Raw genomic sequence first — 24716 nt, forward strand, 5'->3', positions numbered from 1 at the left:
TTATATTTTTTGTAGAATTGCAATAAAGGCGTCCTCCAAATGACTTAAAAAAACATCTCACCTAATGGATAGCTGACACATGAAAATTCACTTAGATATTAACTAACATCTATAAAAACGTATACTATTTTTTTTATTCCGGAAGTACCCAGTGTCTCTTTGCTCCACATTCATACGAAAGGGCTGAATGGCCTCCAAAAATACAATATAGGCTTTAGGCAAAGACAAATTTTTGAGCAATAATTCAGAATTTCTGACTTAAGCTAGGATTGCAAAAAAACAAGTCTTATAAGAGAGTTATGTCCGAAATCCTGACTTGTCTTTCAGAAGGCCTTACTTATTTTTTAGAAATTATGACATGTCAGAAATTCTGACTTATTTTTCAAAAATTCCGACCTGTCAGAAATTCTGAAATATTCCTCAAAAATTTGCCTTATTAATGGTCAGAATGGCTGACACCAAGTTAACAATTGACAGATGGCCACCCTAGAACCCTCACATTGAGGTTTACGTAGCTCAATTATTGTACAGAACCGATTCCAATTGTTACAACAAAAGAAACCTATCACCATTTTAAAGGGCAATAGAAACACCGCCCACACGTGGCCAGAGATCACGTAACACGATTCGTTATTTAATTTGAATTATCAAAATGTGATTTGTCTTTATTAAAATTAATTGTATTGTAAATTTGAACAGGCATGAAGTGTTTTTATATGAACTAAAGTATATTTAGTATGCATTTTATAAATCTGCGTTATCTTCAATGTTAAAATGGTTTTTAAAAATTATATTGTATATATACTCTAAGTTATAGGTAAAAAAATAAATTAAAATTACTCTTATTTTTATCAGTTTACAACTGAGCCGGTGTTGATTTATTTTCAAAATCCAAATAAACCACCATTTACGGAGGAAAAAGGACATAAAATGATAAAGCAACAGGAAACGGAACCGGATTGCTCGCTCGTATAAGCAACACTTGACAGAACAATACGCCGACTATGTACTTACCGACGATTAAAACGAGGGTAATTTATAAGGGGTACGCGCATTCGAAATCTGAAACACCATTGATAATGCCGGTGTTTACAGGTAGAAATGAAAAACGAAATTATGAACGTATACGATGTAATTATTTTATGAGATTAGCGTTTCTATCGTAAAATAATTGTCTAATTGCCGATCGGCCTAGATAGATGGTTAAGATGGCCTGCTATACGCGATTATTTATATATTTTTGCCGCTAAGCCGATATTGACACCTAAATTTACATCTATTCGGATATTCACAGTGAACAGGCGTTACTTTCATTCTACCGGGATCCAAGCAAACCTTCCTGGAAGAGAAACTTTAGAGGAAAACTAGCGAAACCATTACATTGTATCCAAAGCCAGTATGCAATATACCAAGAACACCATCAGAGGGATATCATAAAATCCCAAGTAAAACCCTTGGTTAGAGGAAAACCAAAACCAAAAATGACACAGATTGGAACATAGCAAAATGATTAAGGTGGGATCAGAATACGAAGGATAATTAGACAAGATTATCTACACCTGCAGCTGGAGACTGTGTCCAGAAAAAGTGAAGTATCACTTCTTTTGTGTGGCACGTTAGACTAATCTCATTATAAATTTTCATTTTCATTCATAAAGTAATGGTTTCTGATAGGGAATACGTACTTTTGTCTATGCCGAAAATTGATTAAAATGATTGATGATAAGCATTAACCAACCAGAGCTACCTCACTTATTTCTCTTGGTAATTTTGATAATTTTCATAATTTATCTGCACTTGAAATATGATTTCTGGTCTCACTTTGGAGGCCAATGTAATCGGTATATCATCAGATCAATTCGTTTTTTAATTTGTTTATATTTAATATCATCTCACCCACTGGATGTGGTGCAGTAAGCTACATTGAAGTCTTTTTTCCAGATTCTAGAAGAAAACTACAAAAGCGATAAGATATCTCGAGAAATATGTACATCAAATATAAAAATAAGTATCTTCCTTGATTCGAGTTTATAAAAAAACAAATTTATCAGCACAGAAGCATTCTGAGCGGTAAATTCAAATTAATATTGTGTTGTACGTTGGTACTTATACCGATTAATTATTGTGTACGGGATCTTTATGCGAAGCATTGATGCTCCGGGAATTGAATTCAGTCACACTCTTAAATCCAACAATAAGTTAACAGAAGATATCTTCACCCGAGTACACTTTTTATAGAATACTTAAGTCCAAACACCACCTTACCTCTAAGAGAAAACAACTGCTGAAGAATCTTCAGGAAGTAATTTGGTGAGCAATGTTAAAATGTAGAATATTGTATTTTTGTTTTTCGCTCTGTCTTTTCATTTTTTCTTTTGTGTAAGCTCTTTACTACCTCAAAACGTATAAACGGTGACTTTGAATGTTTATTTGACAATAAGGGTTAGGTGTAAGAACATACATCTTGTTATACGGATCTAGATATACTGAACTTCGTTTTTTTATAATGTAATGATTTGTTGTATTCTTAAATGATCAATAAAACACTTTCATTATTATTGTTGTTAATATAAAACAATATATTTATTAATAACTAATACTTTATTTAAAGTTAACTTAAAAGAGAATATGTTTATAAATATTAGGTAAGTAAATGAAACAAAAATTGAAGTTGGAAGATTAAAAAGATTTGAAAAAAATAAAACAGTTTTTATTAATAATAACGGGAGCATAATATGAATAAGCGATTTCATTATCATTATCAGTTCCTTATTTCAGTAACCAATTATATATAGTATTACCAATATGTATCTTAAGTATGTTATTTTTCTGTAATTGCTGGCGGTCTACACAAATATTGGTTTAGTTTTGGTCCCACGACCTCATGGGAAAATTTCTCAATAAGTTCAAGTCGACTTCACTCCGGTGAAACCGAATTAGGCAAAACGTTTGCCCGAGAAAGAAAAAGTTCGGGTTGATTAGCATACATAAGGACAGGAAATTCGAACAAAAACCTAATAAAATTTGTTAAAGGATGGTAATTACCGAAAAACGCATTGTAATTTTATTTCGGGCCTATTTAAATTCGTGAATCGGTGTGTCTATTTAAATTCGGTTTTTAATTTCCGCCTCGCGCGTTTAAATAGAAATTCCGTTTATTTATCGTTACAGAAAAACACCACATAGGTATCATGATTGGTTGGTTATTTCAAGGTGTTCGCTTTATTTAACTAGTTTATATAACGAATGGTGTCGGTGATTCGGAAATTCCCGTTATTATTATTTGGTTTCTGTATCCTTTCGCGTTGGAATTTTTGGAATAGGACGAATGGCAGAATTTTATTTAAACTTGGAAACTTGGCGCCTTCATCGCCGAGTTTTTTTTTCCTTGCACAAGTAGAAAGTTAAAGTAAAACCATGTTGTTTATTATTAAAGCGTCTTCTATAAATATTTTATCAGAATCCTTATACCAACCTAACTTAAATGAAAACTTTTCTTAATTGCTTTTATGAATAATTTTACTGCGACGCGCACTTTGAAGGGAAAACACATTTTATTATTTCTATAAATCGTGTCTCATTATTCGCAGAACATTTTTGTTGTTTTCCTTGCGTATAAAACAATTTCTTGACTGATAACCATTAAAATTTACTCTGACAATGTAAATTTAAGCGATTTCCCGAACTTCGTTATTAATAATAACTAATTTTATTTCCAGGCATCCTTCAAAAAAGACTAAGAAGGGAGAAAAGAACACGAAAAAAATTGGAAGATCAATTAGATCTTGAAATTAATCGTAGGACACAGTTGGAAGAGGCTTTAAAATCTAATGGTGCTGGAGAACAAATCAATTTAATAAACGGTAAGTTTTTCTATATTGGTATTACTTAGAAAATTAGCTCTAAATAAGAACATTTCTAAAAGTCCAAGGAACAACAATTCACAAACAACAAACTACAATATAAATTTATATATTTCACTTCTATGATCCTATATGCTATGTGTATGAATCATTTTAATAACTTAAAAAGAAAGATAATCAATACCAAAACCAAAAATATTCGACGAGAAATAATGAAAGGGTTTCAAAACTTTTCGGAACGTCAATAACAGAAACGATATTACGTCCTGTGTTATCCCTGGGGCCGAGAAGACCCTTCGGAATACCTCACAACAGATTACAAGATATTTACAAGTTTAGGCAAATTCGAAGCAGTAAAGCGATATCGATTATCCTTTATGCCCTAAGCCTTATAAAACCAGACCTTTAGTAATAAAACCACACCTTCCTGTTTGTCAGGGATTATTGTTAACCTTATTTATTCTAGAAAAACTTGCTCAAATCGAACACCAACAACTTCATCAGCAAAAGCTTTCTTCCTCGTTGACTCAGCACCAACCTCAGTCGACATCATCGCAATCTCAGACTCCTTCTATGAGTAGATTGATTCCACCCACGTCTCAGCAACAAGACATGATGCCGGAGCGTCAAGAGAGAATTAAACAGGAGATCGAAGAACCTCCACAGCAGTTTATGCCTTCCAGAGACATGCGAGAGCAACCTCCACCCCAGCCTCCAGAGAATAAACCGTGGGGTTACAGTGGCATCGATATCATGAATACTGGGGCTGCCTTCTGGCAAAACTATTCCGGTAAGTTGAAATCTGCGTTATAGTTTGGTTTATATTATTTATTCAAAGAAACCTGCTGCACAATTTCGTGAAACTTATCGAAAAGTATCTACTTAAAAGTACCAACTTGTGGTTTTTAGTTGTTATTGGGGATTTATGGGGTATTTCTTTCAAACAAGTTTGCAAGATAAAGTTTGTAAAATACAGGGTCTCCCAACGAGAGAATTTCGCCCATCTGTTATAGGAAAACTATAATTAATATTTGAAAAATTGGGATTATGTTTTGGAACAATTCGTGTTTGAAGAATTCTAGACATATTTCATGTGTGACCTAGCTATATAAAGAAGATATGCAAATTTTTCCCGTATGAGGTATAATTTCAATTAAGAAGCTCTATTTTTGGAAAAAGGTCTGTTTAACCAATTTAGTTAGTATTTTCGATAATTACTACAAGCAGTTGACAAAATAAATATCGATTCAAGTGAAATTGAGAAAAATTGTTTTTGAAATTTTCAAAGTTTTGACAGTTGTTTTCGAATAGCATTTCGGTGGTATGTACAAAAAATCAATCAACATATTTTATACACAATGTTTTGGTTTTGATTTCTGACTAATTCCGATCCATAACGTTTGTGAAGTACATCTGATCTAAACTTAAACGCTCTCTTGGTGACGGGACGATTTTTACTTTTTGTTTGCCTTTTTTCTATTGTACTTCATTTGTCTCTCCAAAGATATTTCTGGACATAAACAGGAAAAGATTGGTTTAAATACTTATAAGAAATTTAACACGGCAGTCTATGGAGCGCCATTTGAAAAAAAAATACAATGTTTTGCAATATATAAATAATCTGAATATAATTTGAGAAACACACAAATATAAAAATGTTTAATATAGAATGTTACATGTACATTTAATTTTACGAGACACTGCAATAGAATGAGGGCGCTCATGAATCCTGTTGTCACTTGTAAATAGTAATATGCAATTATATACATATTGTGAAAAATTGTATTTCGGCCGAAATAGCACCACATAGCAGGCAAACAAAAATCGCCGTTTGCTTTCATCTGTCAAACGAGTGAATTAAAATTTGCGACAGAACAATCAATAGAGATACAGTGCGTGTCATGAATGAACAAGAGAAAGTTATCTATCGCTAGCAATTTCAAAAAATAGTGTAAAACCTGATTTAAGGAAGGAGGTGGAAATCGCTAGAGAGATAATAAAAGACTTGGGCGAAGGTCCAGCCTTTAATGTATTATAATACTGCAAAAAAAAGTCAGATTATATTTTTTGTAGCTGTTATTTTGAATAGTTTTCTGTATAGATATGACATTATCGTAAAAAAGGAAAAATTGAAATTACAGATCATATTGGTTAAAATCGAGTTTTGAAATGACTAAAGAATTTGCATGAGCTTGGTCCGGTTCTGATAGGCGAACTGTATTTCTTCACCACCGATTTCGAACCGGCTTCAAAAATCGGGACTCGCCGAGTGTAGAAAAAAAAAGGCACGACACCCAGGTCTCGCGGTATGTACAATATGTCTATGTTTTGAGGAAATAACGCCCAAGTATTCCTATATACGTGTACACCTATACGCGAAACACTAAACTTTAAACGTATTCAAATTATAAGTTACGTCTGAATAATTTAGCCGACACATGCAATTTTTCAGCCATAATGAACCCCCGTTATAGCTGCGACTATCATCAAAATGGCGGATTAACAAAGATGGTTAGGAGGTATATGAATAACGCAGTGCAAATTTTGCAGTTTTTATTTTTACATCGAAAAAATGTCTACATTTTTCACTAAAATTTAAGTCGAAAAATACACATCGCCATAACGTACTAAAATCCCGGAGTTAAAGTAGGAAATAACCAAGATATATAAAGGCAACTCAAAAAATTATTGCACGAGTTTTTTAACAGTTTGGTTATTTCAATGTTTTAAAGAACATTTTGTATGTCACTAGACTACTTAGTTGTCATTAAAAAAACACTAAAATTTTTGCATTTAATTTTGCAATTTTCTGTTATTAGATCAAATAGCGCCCTCTGGCACATCACTAATGTCACTTTACTTTAATATATACGTCAAAACATGTTATACCAAAATTACTCGAGGAAGCCTTAAAGCCTTTGGTATATTTACAAGTTGGATTTTAGAGAACAATCACTTTCAATAATTTGTGTGTGTCGTGACTCCGAAAATATTTTCCGCGGTCTTCTTTTGGGAGATATTTCGTTTGCCAGAAATCAGTTACAAAAAATTGGTTTTGCCTTTTACAGACTTCAACAAACATATAAAAATAAAAATGTTTCTGCAGAATTGCATCATTTTCATTTTGCGGACTTTAGAATAACCGAAATCAGTCGCATCGACACCAACACTAATCAAATGTTTGACGCGATTCTAACACGGGGACAAAAAATGCAAACGGTAAGAAAGTTTTTTGCTAAAAAAAATAATCGAGTAATTTTGGTATAACATGTTTTGACGTATATATTAAAGTAAAGTGACATTAGTGATGTGCCAGAGGGCGCTATTTGATCTAATAACAGAAAATTGCAAAATTAAATGCAAAAATTTTAGTTGAAACATTGTTATTTGAGTTCATATCATATCGTTGGTCTCAATAATACTTAAAATTCTTATAAAAAAAATATATTTTCGCAGAAAAATTGTTGCATTTTTATATTCAAAAGAACATTTAAGGTCCAAAGGAAAAGGGAATTTTACTGTAATTGATTTACATTGATTATATTGATAATATTTAGAATTTAAATTCTTATTTATGTAAATGATTTCCGCTAAACAAAAATTGAGCCGGCCACTTTAGTAATCAATATTTTTAGCGCTCGAAGACTTCGCATAACAAAAACAATTCATTGATATAAAATTTTAAGAAATGCTTTAACGTGCAATTCCAAAACGTAAACGAGTATTTGCTCAAATCGATTCAAGTTCAACGTGACTGCAGAATATCGAGAAGTAAAAATTCATCGATCATTCGCCAAACAAATCGAACTCGATTAATCAATCTGGTCGCGTACGCGCTGGCCAATCAGAACGCGGAATGCGCGTGTCTAATTACTTCATTAAACAACCATCAGAGGCCGATACAATCGGAGTTTAATTAGCTACGCGATTCGTCGTTGTCGGAATTGAAAAATAACTTATTATGTAAGGTGATTCAGCTAACTCATTTCTTTAAGAATGAAAAAACGCTTAAAATTTATATTTTAACGAATTTTATCCCGTGTCGTAGGTATTTCGTAGTTTGTTTGAATTTGTTTACATTTTCTGTGAGTTATTCCGAATAATAATAATTATAAAGAAAGTAATTGTTTTGTTTTTCTGGTCGTCTTGTGCAGTAACTTTGATGGTATGCATTCTTCGTTGCAGCAACAGTGAAATCGAATCGAATCTAAATGAATATGCTACATAAATTTCAAATCGTACGGCCGACAAAAAAAAAAGAAAATGTAAAATTATCAAGTTAGAAACATAATTATATTATTTTAATCTGGACAACCGAATGCTTAATTCATTTATTTTATCTGCACGCCTATTTTCAACTGCAAATTGCTTGTACTGAAGAGAAAATAATATACTTGATTATTTATTGTGTTGATTTTTGGTAGATTCATTTTAAGGGTTTATTTCCATTCCGGCTTTAGAACACGGTAGAATACTAAAAGAAAATTACGAAATATCGCATTTTATAACCGTTAGAAGCAGTACTGATGATCCAGGTGCATATTGGCGGTGTTCGCTCTTTTGCTGTTTATTAACAACGCTCGGTCAGCGACCTGTCAAATTTGCCCAATCATGATAAGTTTGCAATATTTTTTTCTATAAAAACAGTTACATTTTAAAGGGTAGAGCGTCGTTTCCTTTCAAAATACGTCGCAAAACCAAACCTAACGGTAAATTCAACGGATGATTCTTGATGACAGCCAACAGGGATATTATTATTAATATTTGATATTTTATAATCGATGGCTTATTAGAAATATATGGAGAACGGAATAAAACTCAAGCATCGATCATGAGGTTTGTTTGCAGCTTACCAATTACTTGCTTTATCATATTAATCACATACAGGGTGTTTGCAAAATATCTAATTAAAGAAAGAAATTTTTAAACGAAACTAACTGTATTTTTTTTAATTGAAAATATTATAAGATACCATACCAATTTGAAACCGTTTTGCAGTTGGGGTTTTGGAGCAAATAAACACTATAATGCTATTTTTGTTAATAAGTCTTAGCCATATATTTTGACAGCTGAATTAGATAGAACTTATCACACAATTTATTTTATTTATTAATTTATGTTATTTTGGTATGAAGAACGATTTATGAAATTTATTTTGTATTTACAGTCAGTACAATACGATGACAGCAAGAACATCTATATTCAATCTGCGTCATTGAACAGTGCCTTAAACAATATTGTACTAAAATATACGTCAACAGAGTGAATTTTAAAGACAAATAAAATGTATAATTATTTAATTACATTAAAAAAAATTAACCCCACTCTTCTTAGATTGTGATGGAATATCAAGGGGATCCAAACTTTCCAGAAAAAATTATTTGAACTGGTTTTTGTTTCAACTCCAAAACGACTCACAATATTTATATATTTTGCAAAATGTGTATAATTTTGTAAACACCCTGTATGCAGTTACCTACATATTATGATGTCATAATATGATACACCGTCCCATTGGCAAGTCGTAAACAAAACTTAGAATTTTAATCTTGATAGATAGATAGTTGATAGTGATGTAATTATTTCCATAATCGGTGCTTTTCGCAAAAATTTCTAAAACATAATTTTTATATCCAAAACATATGTTACATAGACAGTTTCCAAAAATTTCACCCTCTCACCTAATATGTCGGAACATCGACCCTCCGTCATCTAGAAAAGCACTATACTCTGAAGTATCGTACTTCTTTCGTAGGGAAGTTAAATAATTCCTAATTGAGTTCCTAATTTTCTCCTCTAATGGTATGAATTCGGCAGCCTTCATGATATGGAAGTGTCTCCGTATAGCATTCCTGGCAGCACTAACAGTCTCGTGTGACTAAGACTAAAAGCCCATTTTCGATCGTTCAAATGCCTCAGTTCCGGCAGGCTTCCAATGCAGAGCAAACTGCCTCACGACTCATTTATTCAGCTTTCTTCAGTACATTGTCTGCTATTCCTGCTTTTTCCTTTTTTTGCATAGTACTTTTTATTCGTGCATACTAACTATATTATCGGTTCCAATGTTTTACTATAAAATCTGCTTGGCGCGGGCTTTAACAAACTTTCTATTAGAGCATCAATGTCCTTAAAATGTTCCGGTTAACCGTGCAACACGACCCAAATCATTTCACAGCAAAACACCTAATCGTAAACTTCTTAATTGAATCCTTTTCCGTTTATCCGGCTAACCAGACCGAATTCAAACCCTTTTACTTAATTCACAGACAAAACGAACCGAGAGATTGCGACATTAAAGATAACACGCGGAGGGCGCTAAAAGGCCTCCCGGGTAGATTTTCAGTGCCGCTCCGCCCTCGCTCGCCAAACTGCGTCCGATTGTCTATCTGTCTGTCCTTTCGCTTTGTACCGACTTTGTCATTTACGTTTCGGAGCAAATCTTGTTACGAAGCCGAAGCTAGTCCATTAACGCGGAATTAACGTTTGTTTTATACACCGTCGCTGGGGTGGACTTTATAATGGTTGGATCCATTTTGATGTGCCCCAGATTTTTTCATATACTGTATTAGTTTTGCAAGAGATATTCTCTATAGTGTTCCGGTAAACTTTTCTTCTGTTTCCTACACTGTTATGCCAACTTTTTACCAAACACCCATAGGAAATGGAAAATTACTATATCATTCTAATTTCTAAACGATTTCATTTACCCATCCTAATCTGTATAGTTGTAATCGCATAGGAAATGAAATTGAACTGAGGTGGCTTTTACTTGATAAAAATCCATTTAACAACATAAATAAGAACTAAAAGTTCAGAGTTTCACGAAATTATATATTTTCACATGACAATTGGTTCTACAACACCATTAATTTTTTAGACTTAACTATTACGAAAACGCAAAACAAATTAGATTTTTCCATTTACCATAAACCTTCACACACGGAAACAGTCATACATAACAGCTCAAATCACCCTTATACACACAAAATGGCTGCATTTCACTCTTTTATACACAGACTTCTTAATACGCCACTCTCAACAGAAAATTGCAACAAAGAATTTAATATCATTAAACAAATTGCACTGAACAACGGCTACAATCCGTCGATTATCGATAAAATTAAAAATAAAAAACAAATCCAGGGAAATGTAAACTCTATTTATCCGAAGCCTAATACAGAACACGAACAATTTAAAACAATTACTTACTTAGGAGAACCCAGCGAAAAAGTTACAAAACATTTGTCAAAATGTGGTTTAAAAATTGCTTTCAGAACTAACGGCATAATAGGAAATTTTTAAAAAAATAATAAAACGAAATGTTCAAAATACCAAAAATCAGGTTGAAATGCGGATCTTGTCCTAAAATTTATATTGGACAAACAGGTAGATCCTTCAAGAAACGCATTAATTAACATAAAAGAGCGTTTAAAAACAATTGTCTAGATTCTAATTATGATATACACTTAAACACAGAAAAACACGTTTTTGACGGCAATTTTGATATTTTACATACAGCCCCAAAAAGTAAAAACTTAAATTTATCGGAAGCCATGGAGATTAACAAAATGAGACATTCAAATGTATTGCTTAACGATCAATTATATTTAAATACCTCTCCATTATTAAACTTAAATTCTCGCAAAACATTAATTAAGGTTTTATTGTCATTTTTCGGTATATATAGTAGCAGGTAGTTTGTAAATATTATATTTGATAAAGACACAGTGTTGTCCAAACAATTATCATTTGAAAATATATATACAATATATATACAATATTTTTTAAGGCCTATGCCAACAATGCTATTTAGTCAGATAAATTTTCGCCATCTTTGATTAATGTTGACTAGTTTTCGTGAATTGGAAGCATATTTTTGCTCTGTAGTATTTTTTTATATTCTTGCCGCTATCTTTTTGGCTCTTTATATTTTTGGCACTGTGTCGGCGCATGAAGTCCTTCTAAATTCTTACTTCTTAATATGAATGTAAGCCAGATTTGGTGTTGTAACCGTGTAGGAAATGTAAGTTTCCAGTAATCTTTAGGGTGAAATCGAAAAAAACTATTTTAGGTATAGAAACAATATGGACCAATATGTACAAGAACTCTTTGAAGAACAGAACCGAACCAGATCAAGTACGCGTAGACCAGAGAGAGAGAGAGAGAGATATAATACATGCCATCAGACACGAAAAGCCCCGAGAGAGGAAATTATCTATACTGAGATGCTTAAGCTATTGGATAACGAAAACCTTAAAATTTTATCAACTTTTCTAAATAAGATACATTCCTTAAGAGCCCTACCATGCAACTGGCTCCACTCTACTTTCATCGCAATACTTAAGCAGAACGGGCAAACTATTATTCACAATACCGAATGATCAGCTTAAAGAGCAACGAATTGAAGATAATTCTAAGAGTCACACATCAAAGAATAAATAGAATTGCGAGCAATATGTGAGACAAGAACAATTGGGGTTCCAATTGGACTTTGGAACTGTTTCTGCTAGATGTGCTTTCGCAAAAATTTAGAGACCACAAGATGCATATCTCTGTTATATAGACTATGAAAAGGCCTTTGACAGAGTAAGGTATTTGGTATTGGTATTGGTATTAAAGGGGGGCGACCTCGCGGGCGTCCAAGCACTTAGGCCACCAGATGGGCCCGTTGTGCCCCCAGGCCGCTCTAGAGGGCGTCCAGAATGCCGCCTCTCCTGTAGAAGCAGAGTAAGGCATACAGAGATGATTAACCTACTATACGAACGAGGAATGAATCAAAGTGACATCAATATCACAAAGAACTTGTACTGGTAACAATCAGCATCAATAAGAATCGAAACCAAATTAACAAACAGTATTCCTATCAAAAGGGGTGTAGGACTACATACTTTCTCCTTCTCTGTTAAACATATATTCAGAAAAGATTCTTCAGAAAACTCGTGAAAACATCCAAGCAGGCATAAAGGTGAACGGGAGATGTCAACAACAGCAGATGACACGGTTATCATAACGAACAGTCAACAGAGGCTCCAGACTCTTATAAATGCAATAACGAGTTCGGCCTTAAAATAAACATAAAAAAACAAAAACGATCGTGATTTCCAGAAATAAAAGTGTCAAGGAAAGAACAGGTTAATAAATTCAGATACATTGGATGTTGGTTAACAAGGGATCTGAATCTAGAAACAGAAATTCGGCATATAGAGAGTGGATTTCTTAGAGTGAAGGAAGAGACTTCTTACAAATCCCACACCATCGTTAAATATCAGATACCGATTTAAAAATGAAAGCTTATCTATATTCGATTGTATTGTGTGAAATTGAATCCTGGACGCTCAATGTCCGGTCGATGCAAAGACTCGAAGCCTTTGTAATGTGGGTATTGCGTAGAATGCCAAGATAGCGTGGACGGAACAAGCTTCCAACAAGACGGTACTAAAAAGAATGAATGCAGACAGAGAAATTCTTAGAATCATCAAAAGACACAAGGCAAGTTATTTTGGAGCATATATACAGATGCGAGAGATACGAAATCTTAAGACTAATCTTATGGTACAAGAGAACCGTGCTGAAAGCAATGCCTATGGCTGAAAAATGTCAAGGATTGGACTAGTCTATTCGCAATAACTACACCAGCAGGACAAGAATAAAGCAAGGGCAATGCGGTACGGTATTAGAGAAACAGACTATCCTAGTGAAGCAAGACAAGTAAGCAAGACAAAATGCTGCAAATTATTTTCGAGTTTCTGAAATCCCCCCAGACTTCATAATTATTTTCTTGAAATTTAAAACTCGGTTTCTACAAATTTTAAAGCCGAGATAATTTCAAATGAGCTTTGTTTAATGCAGTTTGCTCTGTTCATATCTCCAAAAAGGCTTAACGCCTTTTAATAAACTTTGAATTCTTAAAAGGGGCTTTCCCTAGTCTATCAATCTATGGGTGACATGATTGCGATTTCTTACCTTGCCACCAGGTGGAGTTTTCTACGATAGTCGCAAAAAAAATTATCTAAAAAGAAGAAAAACTTGATTAGCCTCAGATAGTCAAATAAGGGCCCAAGAACCCAGCGAAACTGCATCTCAAAATCTTTGTCCTAGCCTAAAATGTTTATGAATAAAAGACATTAGCTGGAACCGTCTCGGTTAAGCTCTGAAGAAGTCAACAGGATAATTGGCGAAACGTCACCAAGTTCGATTCACCAACAACTGACGCAGGAGGAATCCAGAAGTTTTGTAAATGTGGAAGTTCGTTTGTACAAAAAATGGATAGCTGTTTTCTTCCTAATGCACGCATTCTGTAGTAATTTTGTTATATATCCCGCTTACCATGTGTTCTCGTAGTTCTTGGCATCGAAGGAGTATTTAACATTCTTTCAATAAGTTTTAGAAGTATTGTTATCCAAACTACGGCCGTAACATCCTAGAAATAGAATCAATCAGTTTAACCATTTTACTATCCACATGTTTTCCGAATTATGATATGAACTCTCGTTCGTTTCCTTCGTTACTTATACCGTGTGATATAGAAAATGCACACCCAATAAATCTAACTATTTATTACTATTTTGAGAGATAAATATGAATATCACTCGATGTCATAGTTAAACCAATTTATTGAAAGGAATTCTTAAAAATTCAATTTTGGGCTGCGCCGCTAAATTACATTTGAGAATCTCTAGCTTTTCGTGGCATGTTGCTAATCAGATGATCGATATCTGGCTGTGATAAGTTCTCCAAGGACAATTTTACCCCCACACTCCGCCACACTTTTATTAATAAAACCTCATTATCGAGGCGACTAAATTAAAACTGTTTTGCTTTGATGGTTTAATGTAAATCGTGTAAAAATCTCTTCTAACATGCACTTCTTTTTCTCGTTGTAGTGGGATTGACAAAGTCAAAGACTATACCGAGCGAACGTAATCGGAAATTTAATTTTTCCACCCAGTTAATCCCCGTAAATTAAAAAGGCCCGACAAAATCGTTCAATTCCGATAGTGGGCGATGATCTTCGGCGTGAAATGAAACTTTTAAAAAGACAGTTGTAAAACGAATGGTTTGTAATTTTAATAGAGGCCACACAAAGAGCCTCATTTGTAGTCGAGAAAGGGACACACACACACACCACAACAGAAAACGGCTAATCATGGTAACGTTCTAATTTCGGCATTTAACGGGTATCAAAGACGAGAATAATCGAACAAGGGAAAATAAGTTTAAATGTGCAAGCTGAAAGGATTCAATTTAGTAGTTGCCCATCGACAATGAGATACCACATCATTCAATGGAAATGATTTTCAACTTTAGGACGTCGCTTTGCAATGATTAAACGGATACTATTGTTGTGGCAATACGAAAAGCCATCCCAACTGTCGATAGTAGTTATGGATGGAAAACTCTTGTCCACTGAAACCGATATACGTCCACACATAAAGAAATCCACGACTAAAATGTATCGCAAACATCTGATCCCTCCCAAGCCATGACTCAAGTACCAAAAACATCCTAAGTGGCTCCAAAGCTGACGTTTTAATGTGTTTCCTTTTTCGTCGTACTTTTCAATTTTCTTGTCATAAACAACCAAATGTTTTTAATTTTTTAACTTTTTTCATCTGATTCATATTTCCATGACTGAATCATCTGTGGTGCACTCTGGCAATGGAGCATCGGTGTTTCGGGTGAATAGTGACTATAAAAAGACACATAGGTGAAAAAAAATAGAAATCATACGTAAACATCCAAATAGGATCTACGCATCCTGATGCATTTTTCCATTGGGGTTAGCTGGATGAGGTTGCGTTCCGATGATAACCTTTGATATCTGTTGGTTTAGGTGTATATGAGAACGGTTTATATACCATTATTTTTTTGTAGAATGGACTAGCAGTTGCTAGCCGCTGCTGCGGCTTGCTGCTTGAATGGCTTCATACCAATTATAAATCATTTATTAAATGAGCTAGACAAGAGAAAGCCCAGAAATGTCTATCAGTTGGCAATACCCTGCATTTTTCATCTTGCACTTTGTAAATGCGTATTATGACACTCTGAAATGTAAGCGCATACATAACTAGCTCGACCTAAACTGCAATGGTAACAGAGGGATAGAAAAGTGAGGCAAATTTTACAATAGAAAAAGACGCAGGGTAATGGGGACTGTTGTCTTTCTCTTGTTCGTGTATAAATAGAAGAATGGAGTTTTCTTGTTATATTCGTATAAAATAAAAATTTTCATAATCCAACAACGTCTTAGAAAATCTTTAAAAAAAGCGCATACATATTTATATACAGTCGACGGCTAAAATAGGGAACAAATTAATTTAAAAAACATGCACTGGAGTTTAAGAGAGATGCTCGCGCGCCTACATCATAATTTTTTGCAAAAACAGAAAGTGGGTCAGAAACTATTTTTTTTTAATGGAACGCCATTTTTTAAAATACATTTTCGAATTCTAGGTCAAATTTCACGGATAATTCATATAACATAGCCTATGACTCTTGACTTTTTAGGACCAAAAAAAATAAAAAACCCATCTAATTTTGAAATAGACAGGTAAATGGCTAGTACATGTAAAGTTCTTAAATTGTTACAATTGCATTTCTATCAGTAAAGTAAGTGAATATGGCGAATCTAAATGAAATTAAAAATCAAGTAGCTTCAAAGTGGCGAATTCACGTTTTGTTTAAATGGTGCGCTAAATAAATAAAATTTTAGGAATAGGAGCACAAATAATCTCCCATGAATCAAGGAAAATGAAAACCAACATCCACAAAAAATAAATGTTTAACCGGGGATTTTGAATAACAAAATAATTGGAGCCCGATATTGGCAATTTCTTCAAATCGGCCTGATATGCCAGATATACAAATTTTGTTTCAGCATAATGGTGTTACGTCCCATTTTGCTCGACAAGCGCGTGAGTATTTAAACACAGTAATGCCGAGACAGTGGATTGGTAGACGGGGATCAACAGAATTGCCTGCAAGATGTAGATACTATTCCATTGGATTTTTCCCTGTGGGGATATTTAAAATCAAGTGTATAAGGAAAGACCAGAAAATGTAGACAATTTAAAATTTAGAATTGGATAGAAAATAAGGCAATTTAATGATAATATGCTGATTAATGTTTTGGGAGGGCTTTAAACCGATTAGCATGTATATAATGAAATAATTTCTTTGAAATGCAATGTTTCTGAAAATGTTCTCTGAATTTTAATCACCGTGTAAAGACTCTTTCTGGATATTTTGCGTTAAACAAATTACAAACTTCTTCTTGAGTTTTGTCTCCATATCCAATTAAAATTAAAATTTTTATTTTCTGAGTTTCATTTACATGTGCCATTTTCACTTTCTTTTCATACAGAAATAAGAATTTTACTGGAACTAGTTACTTACCCTCTAATTACAAAATTAAATTTCTGATTTTATTCTTTAGCTCATAAAAAGTAGAATAAGGTATGCTACATGAATTATGTGTGAAACTAGACGTAGAATTCGAAAATGCATTAAAAAAAGCTGTTCCATTTAAACAAAAGGAACTTAGTATCGACATATACTTTTTAACCAACCCTGTATATTTTCTATTTACTGCGAAAAATGCGCAAGGAGAAAGTATGATTTTTAAATCAATTTTTTATGTATTTAAGCGATTCACCGTATTTAAAAATTCAAAATATGATTTTTCTAACCTTTTCAAATATATGTTGGTCAGAAAATATTAGTACTTTTTTTTTCAGAAGTATTATTTCAAAAAAGGCTTAAAATATACACATAATTAACCTTTCAACCATTTTCGTTATTAATCACAAACAAAATCTTCATCGTATGACGTTGTCTCCCTACGAAAGTTGGCAAACAAAATTGCTATTGTACGGGACACTGCAACTCTGAAAATTTCTATAGACATCTGTCCGAGCCATCTGAATAAGTCTTGTAGACATGAATTCTGTCTTCAACCGACCGCAATTTCCTAAGGAAATTGCTTTATTATTAGTACTATTAAAAAAATACCAGGAGGAGAATCTCATGTCATTCTCCCTGTCATGATTTGTTTTATTTACTGTATTTCTTTTCTCTTTGATTCTTATATGTAAATGCTTCATTTACCCAAAAAAGTAAACTTTCATTTGCCGGTTATACTCATCTGACGGCGTGGCTCGTTTGTTATGGAATAATATCGTATAACACCCTATATATTAAGACATTTTTAATTCTTCGGAACTATCTTGACATATTTTATATATGATAGCCTATAGTGTTACCTTTTATGACATATTTTGAGTCAAAAGTGTACAGGTCTAAATATATCTATTGATTTCTCCGATAGAGGGCCTTTGTTATATATTTGGGGTTTGTTTTCTTATTTAGTTAATAGTATGTGTTACTATTTTCAAAATAACAAAATGAAGGGTAGCCAAAAACTAACTAGAAACTAGAAATGTTAAGGAAAAAACGTTAAAAGTCGTATTTTTTAAAAGAAAAGACACCATTTAATCTTATTTATAAATAGGGTGACTTCGTATCAGGTTTACTTCAAAAAGTTGTAGATTTCTAAATATTAGCATTAAAACTTATTTACATTGTAGAAAAATTGTCAAGAAAAAAAAGCAATTGAGCACTAAACAAATGGGACCTACTTTCCTGGTAAAAAAGTTATTAAACACAAAACTTTTTAAATTTGTTAATTATCTAAAAATTGGAAAATTTTTATCAAAAACATTTACTGAAAAATATCCAGACGCACAAAAACTTACAAGGAACACTGTTTTAAACGAATAGTAGAAAAATTTTAAATTTTTATATTTAATTAGTATATTATTAAAAATATTTTTTTCATAAAAAATTTCATTTTTATATAGGACACTTCTGAATATTGCAGATAGTCTTTTTAATTTGTTTTATTTTCTATTAGTATTTTCTACATTTTTTTGTTATTTTTCTAAAAAAACGCTCTATACCCTTGAGATAACTTTTTTTATTACAATAACCATAACAATAAACAATGACTAAGTTGGCATTAGCAAGCCAAAATAGTGCTCGATAGTTTTTTTTCGCCATGTTTTGGTTACTTAGTAGAACATCTCGTATATTATTTAATTTTTAAATTCTATACAAAATTCTAGACATATTTTGTGTATAATGTCCTAAGCGTAAGGGTTTTTGACATTTTTCATTTTTTATTGCAAAACTGACATTTGCAGGACGTAAAATATATGCCAATTTCTTGATTCGGAAGCATTTATTTCACTTTAGTAAATTTCGTTGTAGACAAAGGACTCGAATAACGCATTTCATAAGAAATTTCTATACATAAATATACATACAACATACATATAATCTCTAAGAGCCATCCTGTTTTTATTGTTCGATATGTACCTTTCTAACCTATCAATCTTTTCCTCTATGGTAAACACAACACTTCTTTTGTTTAAACGCCGTCATAGCCACCCTACACTAAATGAACTTATATGGCAACAACATATTATTTGTGATAGACAAATGTTTAGAAGGAAATATTTCAAAAAGTAAAAATATCAGGCATAAACAACCTTATATAAAATTGCCTTAATTTGTACGAAATTTCTTATGAAATCCTTATTCGAGGCCTTTGTGTACAAAAAAACTTAATCAAGTGAAACAATAAATACTTCCGAATGAAGAAATTGGCAGATATTTTACGTCTTGCAAACGTTATTTTTCACATAAAAAATTAAAAATGTCAAAAACGGTTAGGCTTAGGTATAGGACATTACACACAAAACATGTCTAGAATTTTGTATAGAATTCAAAAATGAAGTAGAACACCATTAAAAATAAAAAAGTTGAGACTCGCCCACGAAACATGGAACACCCTATATATACAAAATTAAAATAAATTAAAGGTTTGTAATGCCCCAATTAACTTTTGTACTTAACTTTTGACTCAATATTTTATAGTTTCTGAGATAAGGTAGTGACCCAAGATAAACGGCCCACCCTATACAACTTTTAAAAATATCAAACCTTCTACGAAGTCACCGTCTTTTTAAACGAATGTTTTAATTTGAAAAAAATGACTTTTGACGTTTTTTTAATTTAATGAGATTGTCTTTTAGAATTAACGTGTTTAACAAAGCAAACATTACTACCCGTAAAATCCAGTCCGATAGATGCGAGTTTACTTTACCTAACAAGTGGTAAGAGAAGGTAATAAAATCAATTTCCTGTTATTTGAGTACTTTTGTGTGTGACAGTAGCAATCAATCGTGATCGTAAATCAAAACTTTACCGGTAGTATACCATATCGCTTATACGTTTGCTTGATTGACGCTCAAACTTAAATCAATCACTAACTTCAAATACCACTGGCCTAAAATAGAACTTTGTCAAAGGGCATTTGCAACACCGCTTCCCCCTACCACCGCCGTTATAACACAATATAGACTTTACCCCGTAGAGTAAATCTTGTAGTTAGTTAAGTTTGGACAATAGTTTCCGTATCGGCTACCGAAGACATAGTCCACGCGGATCCGTATTAATCCCCGAGTAATTACAGTTAATTCAATTCGATCTAACAATGGGGAAGTTTTGCCGCGAGGGGCGGTCGAAGGGTTGTTCGGAGTCTTCTTCCTAATGGGTCCCAAGACGGCGACGAAAGGTATATTGCGTGGACAACAGGAAGCCCGAGTTCGGATAGATACATCCGTCTATATAATGTACGGCGGACTAATTACCTATTCATTACGTGGCTTAAAGTGGCAAGTTTTCGGCTGTTCTGAATTATTCGGGAGTCGGGAACGGATGTCGGACCGTATCAGGAAGTGGTGAGGTAGGTAAGACGCGAGAGGCCAGGAAGATGGCGGCCCACCGTTAATGGAGTCTAGGACGGTGGCCTGGTTTCACTTTGCAGTCGATGTTTCTCGTGCAACCGAAATGATTGTTTTGACCAAATTCGGTCCTTATTTAAGCGGTAATCTGTAAACTTTACGGTTCAGGTATCCGTTACAATCTGAGTGCACTCGATGTTACATTTCCTCCAACATCCAACTAAATTACCATTTAATTTTCCAACGAAATCTCTATTTCAAAAACGTATATTCTTGAAGCTTGTAAGCACCAGGGAGCGAACAAAATTGGTAATGCAATGTTATCAGATCAAAATTTATACCTTACTAAACCAAAGCTTCCCTATGGGATACTTCTAAAATGGATTATCCAGGGTATCTATTACATCCGTTCAAATTTTAAAAAATTAAATGAGCAACATTTGATTTTGAATGGACTACCCTGTATTTTTCTACTTTGTTCCATCGGCCTAACGAAGCACTTCTTTTTTTAAGACGCTTAATTTTTTTTCAGAACTATGCCAAAAATAGCGGTTTAAATCAAGATTGCTTAGAAGAATAAATAATTTGGCAGTAATTTCTGTCAGTAGATATTATTCTTAATCAGTTTAATGGATATACAGGGTTTATTGTGATTACTTCTTTTCTTAATTCCCGTTTTATAAGTTACCTACCATTTTATTGTTACTATTATCCATTGCACCCATACCATATTCAGTTATTGCAAGAGTTAATGCCCCAGGATTTCGACAAAAGACATGTGTTTTGTCAATACCATTTTCCACAACAACGGCTGTAAAAATAAACGCAAAATTTCATTATTATAATACCATCTGTACATATAGGCACTTAATGTTTAGGCAGGAATTATTCGATCTAATGCATTTTTCTCAAGGAAATCTTACTAAATCTAAATGTGTTTCTGGAAACGTTAAGCACCACCGGATTGTGAAGCAAATTTTTTTTAAATGAACGATTTGATAACCTCTGCTGGTCGGAGGTGGTCCAGTCAGATCTCCCACTTGATTTTATTCTTGTTATGTTACTCCAGATACGTTTTTGTTAGGTTAAGTTTAAGGTTAAGGATTAGCACATCATGTCAAAGACGGATTCGTGCGTGCGAAATGATCTTGGGTGGGCATAACATCATTTGTTATTCAAATTGATTGCTATTTTATAAAGTATGCTTTTACAAATGAAGTTACGTATTTTAAATGAATAATTATTATTCTCAAATAAATCACACTTTCCCTTACAGTATTTTAAGTTAGTGTTTTATGATATAAGTATATTTATATTATAATTTTTAATAAGCGCGGAAAGTAAAGTATTTAGGTATAGGACATACTTAATCAAAAAAATTGGTCAATGGAATGAAGCAAGCAAAAATAAGCAGCATGTAGCTTATTTATGTGAAAAGAAAAATTATACAGCTATAATAGACACCCCCACAAGACCAACTCTCGATTATAGCAAACGTTACAAATACGCCCTAAAAGAATAGTGCTTACGAGAACACCCTAGGGAATCATATTCGACAAGAGGATATACCTAGTTCTTCAATAGCTGGGAAGTCTAGAAACGTATTCGTTTCATCAGAAATAGAATAAACAAAAAACGAAAAAAAGTGGTAATTGGTGAATTTGAATAATTTAAGGATATGTCACCGTTAATATATGTATGTAGAATGGAAAAATCGATCCCCCAATTAACGATATCCCAATCAATTGTCAAGTTTACAAAAGCAAAACAAAACGCAAATTATTACAACATTGACTTAGGAAATAGGGTAACAATTTCCCTTCCTGAGAAACAGTAAGGATGATTCAGTTATATCTTCTTCTCCTTGAACACTCAAATACAATACAACTTTTAAAAATCAGATTTGTCTGAGAGAACTGTAGATAAAATCTATCCTTTAGTTTAGATTTCGTCAGCGCGGTATTTCTTTGTTAATTATTTCTGCGTGCAATTATAAAGGGTTATGTTTACATTATTTCTTTTACGGACGTGAGCCTATCGCAACAGGAAGCCGCTTTGCGGTGTTTCCTGAGAGTTCGGGTCTACTTTTGATGCGTACCGACGAAAGGTGTAAAAGCAGGTCACGACACTTGACCAGGCCCATTATGTATCACACGATTAAACTAAAAAGACGTAAAAGACGTGGGTAACGCGGAAAGCCGTGCCGCTTACTCTTTTTCCTTAAAAAGACGAAAGACGAGTAAGCGAATTGTAAGACGGGTAGACCAATAGTTGTTGTCCATGCCAAGTGTAAAAGAAGTTGCTGTTGTGCGCTGTGTAAGTAAGTGAAAATATAGTCTTATTTAATTGGCTAGAACATCGAACTGTGTTTATTTCTTCAGAACCATAGACTAACGATAAACAAGCCTATAGAACTATTTAAGACTTAGTACGTATATACTGAATTAAAAATGAAGAAGTGATGGCCCTGAGTTCTGAACCCTAACAACTTCACGGTGCCTGAAATCGAGACTTCTTAAGGCACTCGTATAGGGGCATTACCCTTGACCGCGCAATTCTTAAAGCCGATTTGTTGCCATTCAGGAGCAGATGATTCTCTCAGCCTTCTCTAGGCCCTGCCGGTGTGCTTAATAGGCAATTAAAATATTTAACTATTATTTATTAATGTATTAGCGTCTTGCTTCCCCATAATTTCTGGTTTTTATTTTTAATTTTCGTCTTTTTATAGCAAGTTTCCCCGATTGTAAAATACGGCACACAGCAGTTGCCACTTAGAAATTATCCACTTAAACTCTCGCCGTGTTTTCCGCAAACATCTTAATTTTAGATGCAGCGTAGCGAACGAAGGCCGAGTTCACCTGGGGCGGTCTCCGAATTTCCCCCGATATTAAATACAGTCCCGGACTAAGCATTAATTAATTCAACTCCCGGGGATCGAATCAATATTACAAACAAATATAAGACCGAAATTGAATTTCGCACAGCGAAGGCGCAGTTGGTGATACCGGCAGGCTGCCTGGCTGGGGCTAGCTGGCAACATTCGTCGTAAACTTAGACGCAAACAACGCTGTGTTCCGGCATAAACACATTATGTAAACTAAGAGCAAACTTCTGCAAGGAAACTCCAAGGGAAATTATACTGCGGCACAATAAGTTACACGGAGATGGAAAACGACAAGACCCGTGTGTGTGTATTGGCCACTGGCAGCATCGTTAGTTGCGTGATTTATATATAATTCTGGACTTTAAAATTAGAACTACGCAATAAAAACTATCGCCTACACTACATAAAGGAATATCTTGTTAAGAAAATGGTCAACACAAGCGTACTGAACGAAGTTAATGAAAAAACCATGTTTTTTGTAACCTCAGAAACATAAACTATATTTTGTAGCAACTAAGCCACGCTGTAATAAATGATTTAAATGAGTATAACAATCTGAAAATATTCAGAACACAATTTTACAACAAATGATATATCAGGTCATTTTAGCGTCTCGAAACAACATTCAAGTCAATGCGCTACGAGACAGAAACGTGAATCGTGAATATTTAACAATAATCTCAAAAGAACCACTTCAATTATTCTACGAAAATGATTACGTTCGAGCGGTTTCTTGTACGAATCGTTCGAATAATTTCTTTCGCAATTTTCGCGATGAATAAATAAATAAATCTATTTATTCAATCCGACGTGCAGAACCAGTCCAACGGGCAGTGACGTGGAAACATGCGTTTTCATTACAGTAGAATTCGGTTCAGTTCTTGTATTAACATCAAAAAGATTTTTGTTTACTTCAGTCACCGATTAAGTTCACTTAATATTTTTCTTAAACAGAAGTGAAATTCTGTATAGCAAAAGGCATCTGTTAGGATAACAGTATGTGGATAATATTCTACTAAAATTGCCGCAATTTTTAATTATTAAATGATAAGCACAATTCAAACTGGCAATTTGCTATTAAAGCTGCATAGGAAATGAGAAAGGAATTAAAAACGAGAGGATAACCATAACCATACCATATGGATAATAAATTTTATAAACCCA

The 24716-nt window shown here is 33.5% G+C and overlaps 1 protein-coding gene across 2 annotated transcripts in view; it reads left to right on the top strand.

Moving 5' to 3' along the window:
* Positions 1 to 24716, top strand: part of LOC132704572 (dachshund homolog 2) — a 349768-nt gene that overhangs the window by 319587 nt on the left and 5465 nt on the right. For both annotated transcript variants that reach the window (XM_060674652.1, XM_060674653.1), the window contains exons 9-10: positions 3720 to 3863; positions 4330 to 4653. In XM_060674652.1, the coding sequence (XP_060530635.1) occupies positions 3720 to 3863; positions 4330 to 4653 (468 nt within the window). The remainder of the gene's footprint in view (positions 1 to 3719; positions 3864 to 4329; positions 4654 to 24716) is intronic.

Source organism: Cylas formicarius, unplaced genomic scaffold (assembly GCF_029955315.1).
Source record: "Cylas formicarius isolate icCylForm1 unplaced genomic scaffold, icCylForm1.1 PGA_scaffold_7__23_contigs__length_41026272, whole genome shotgun sequence".
Classification (NCBI taxonomy): Eukaryota; Metazoa; Arthropoda; class Insecta; order Coleoptera; family Brentidae; genus Cylas; species Cylas formicarius.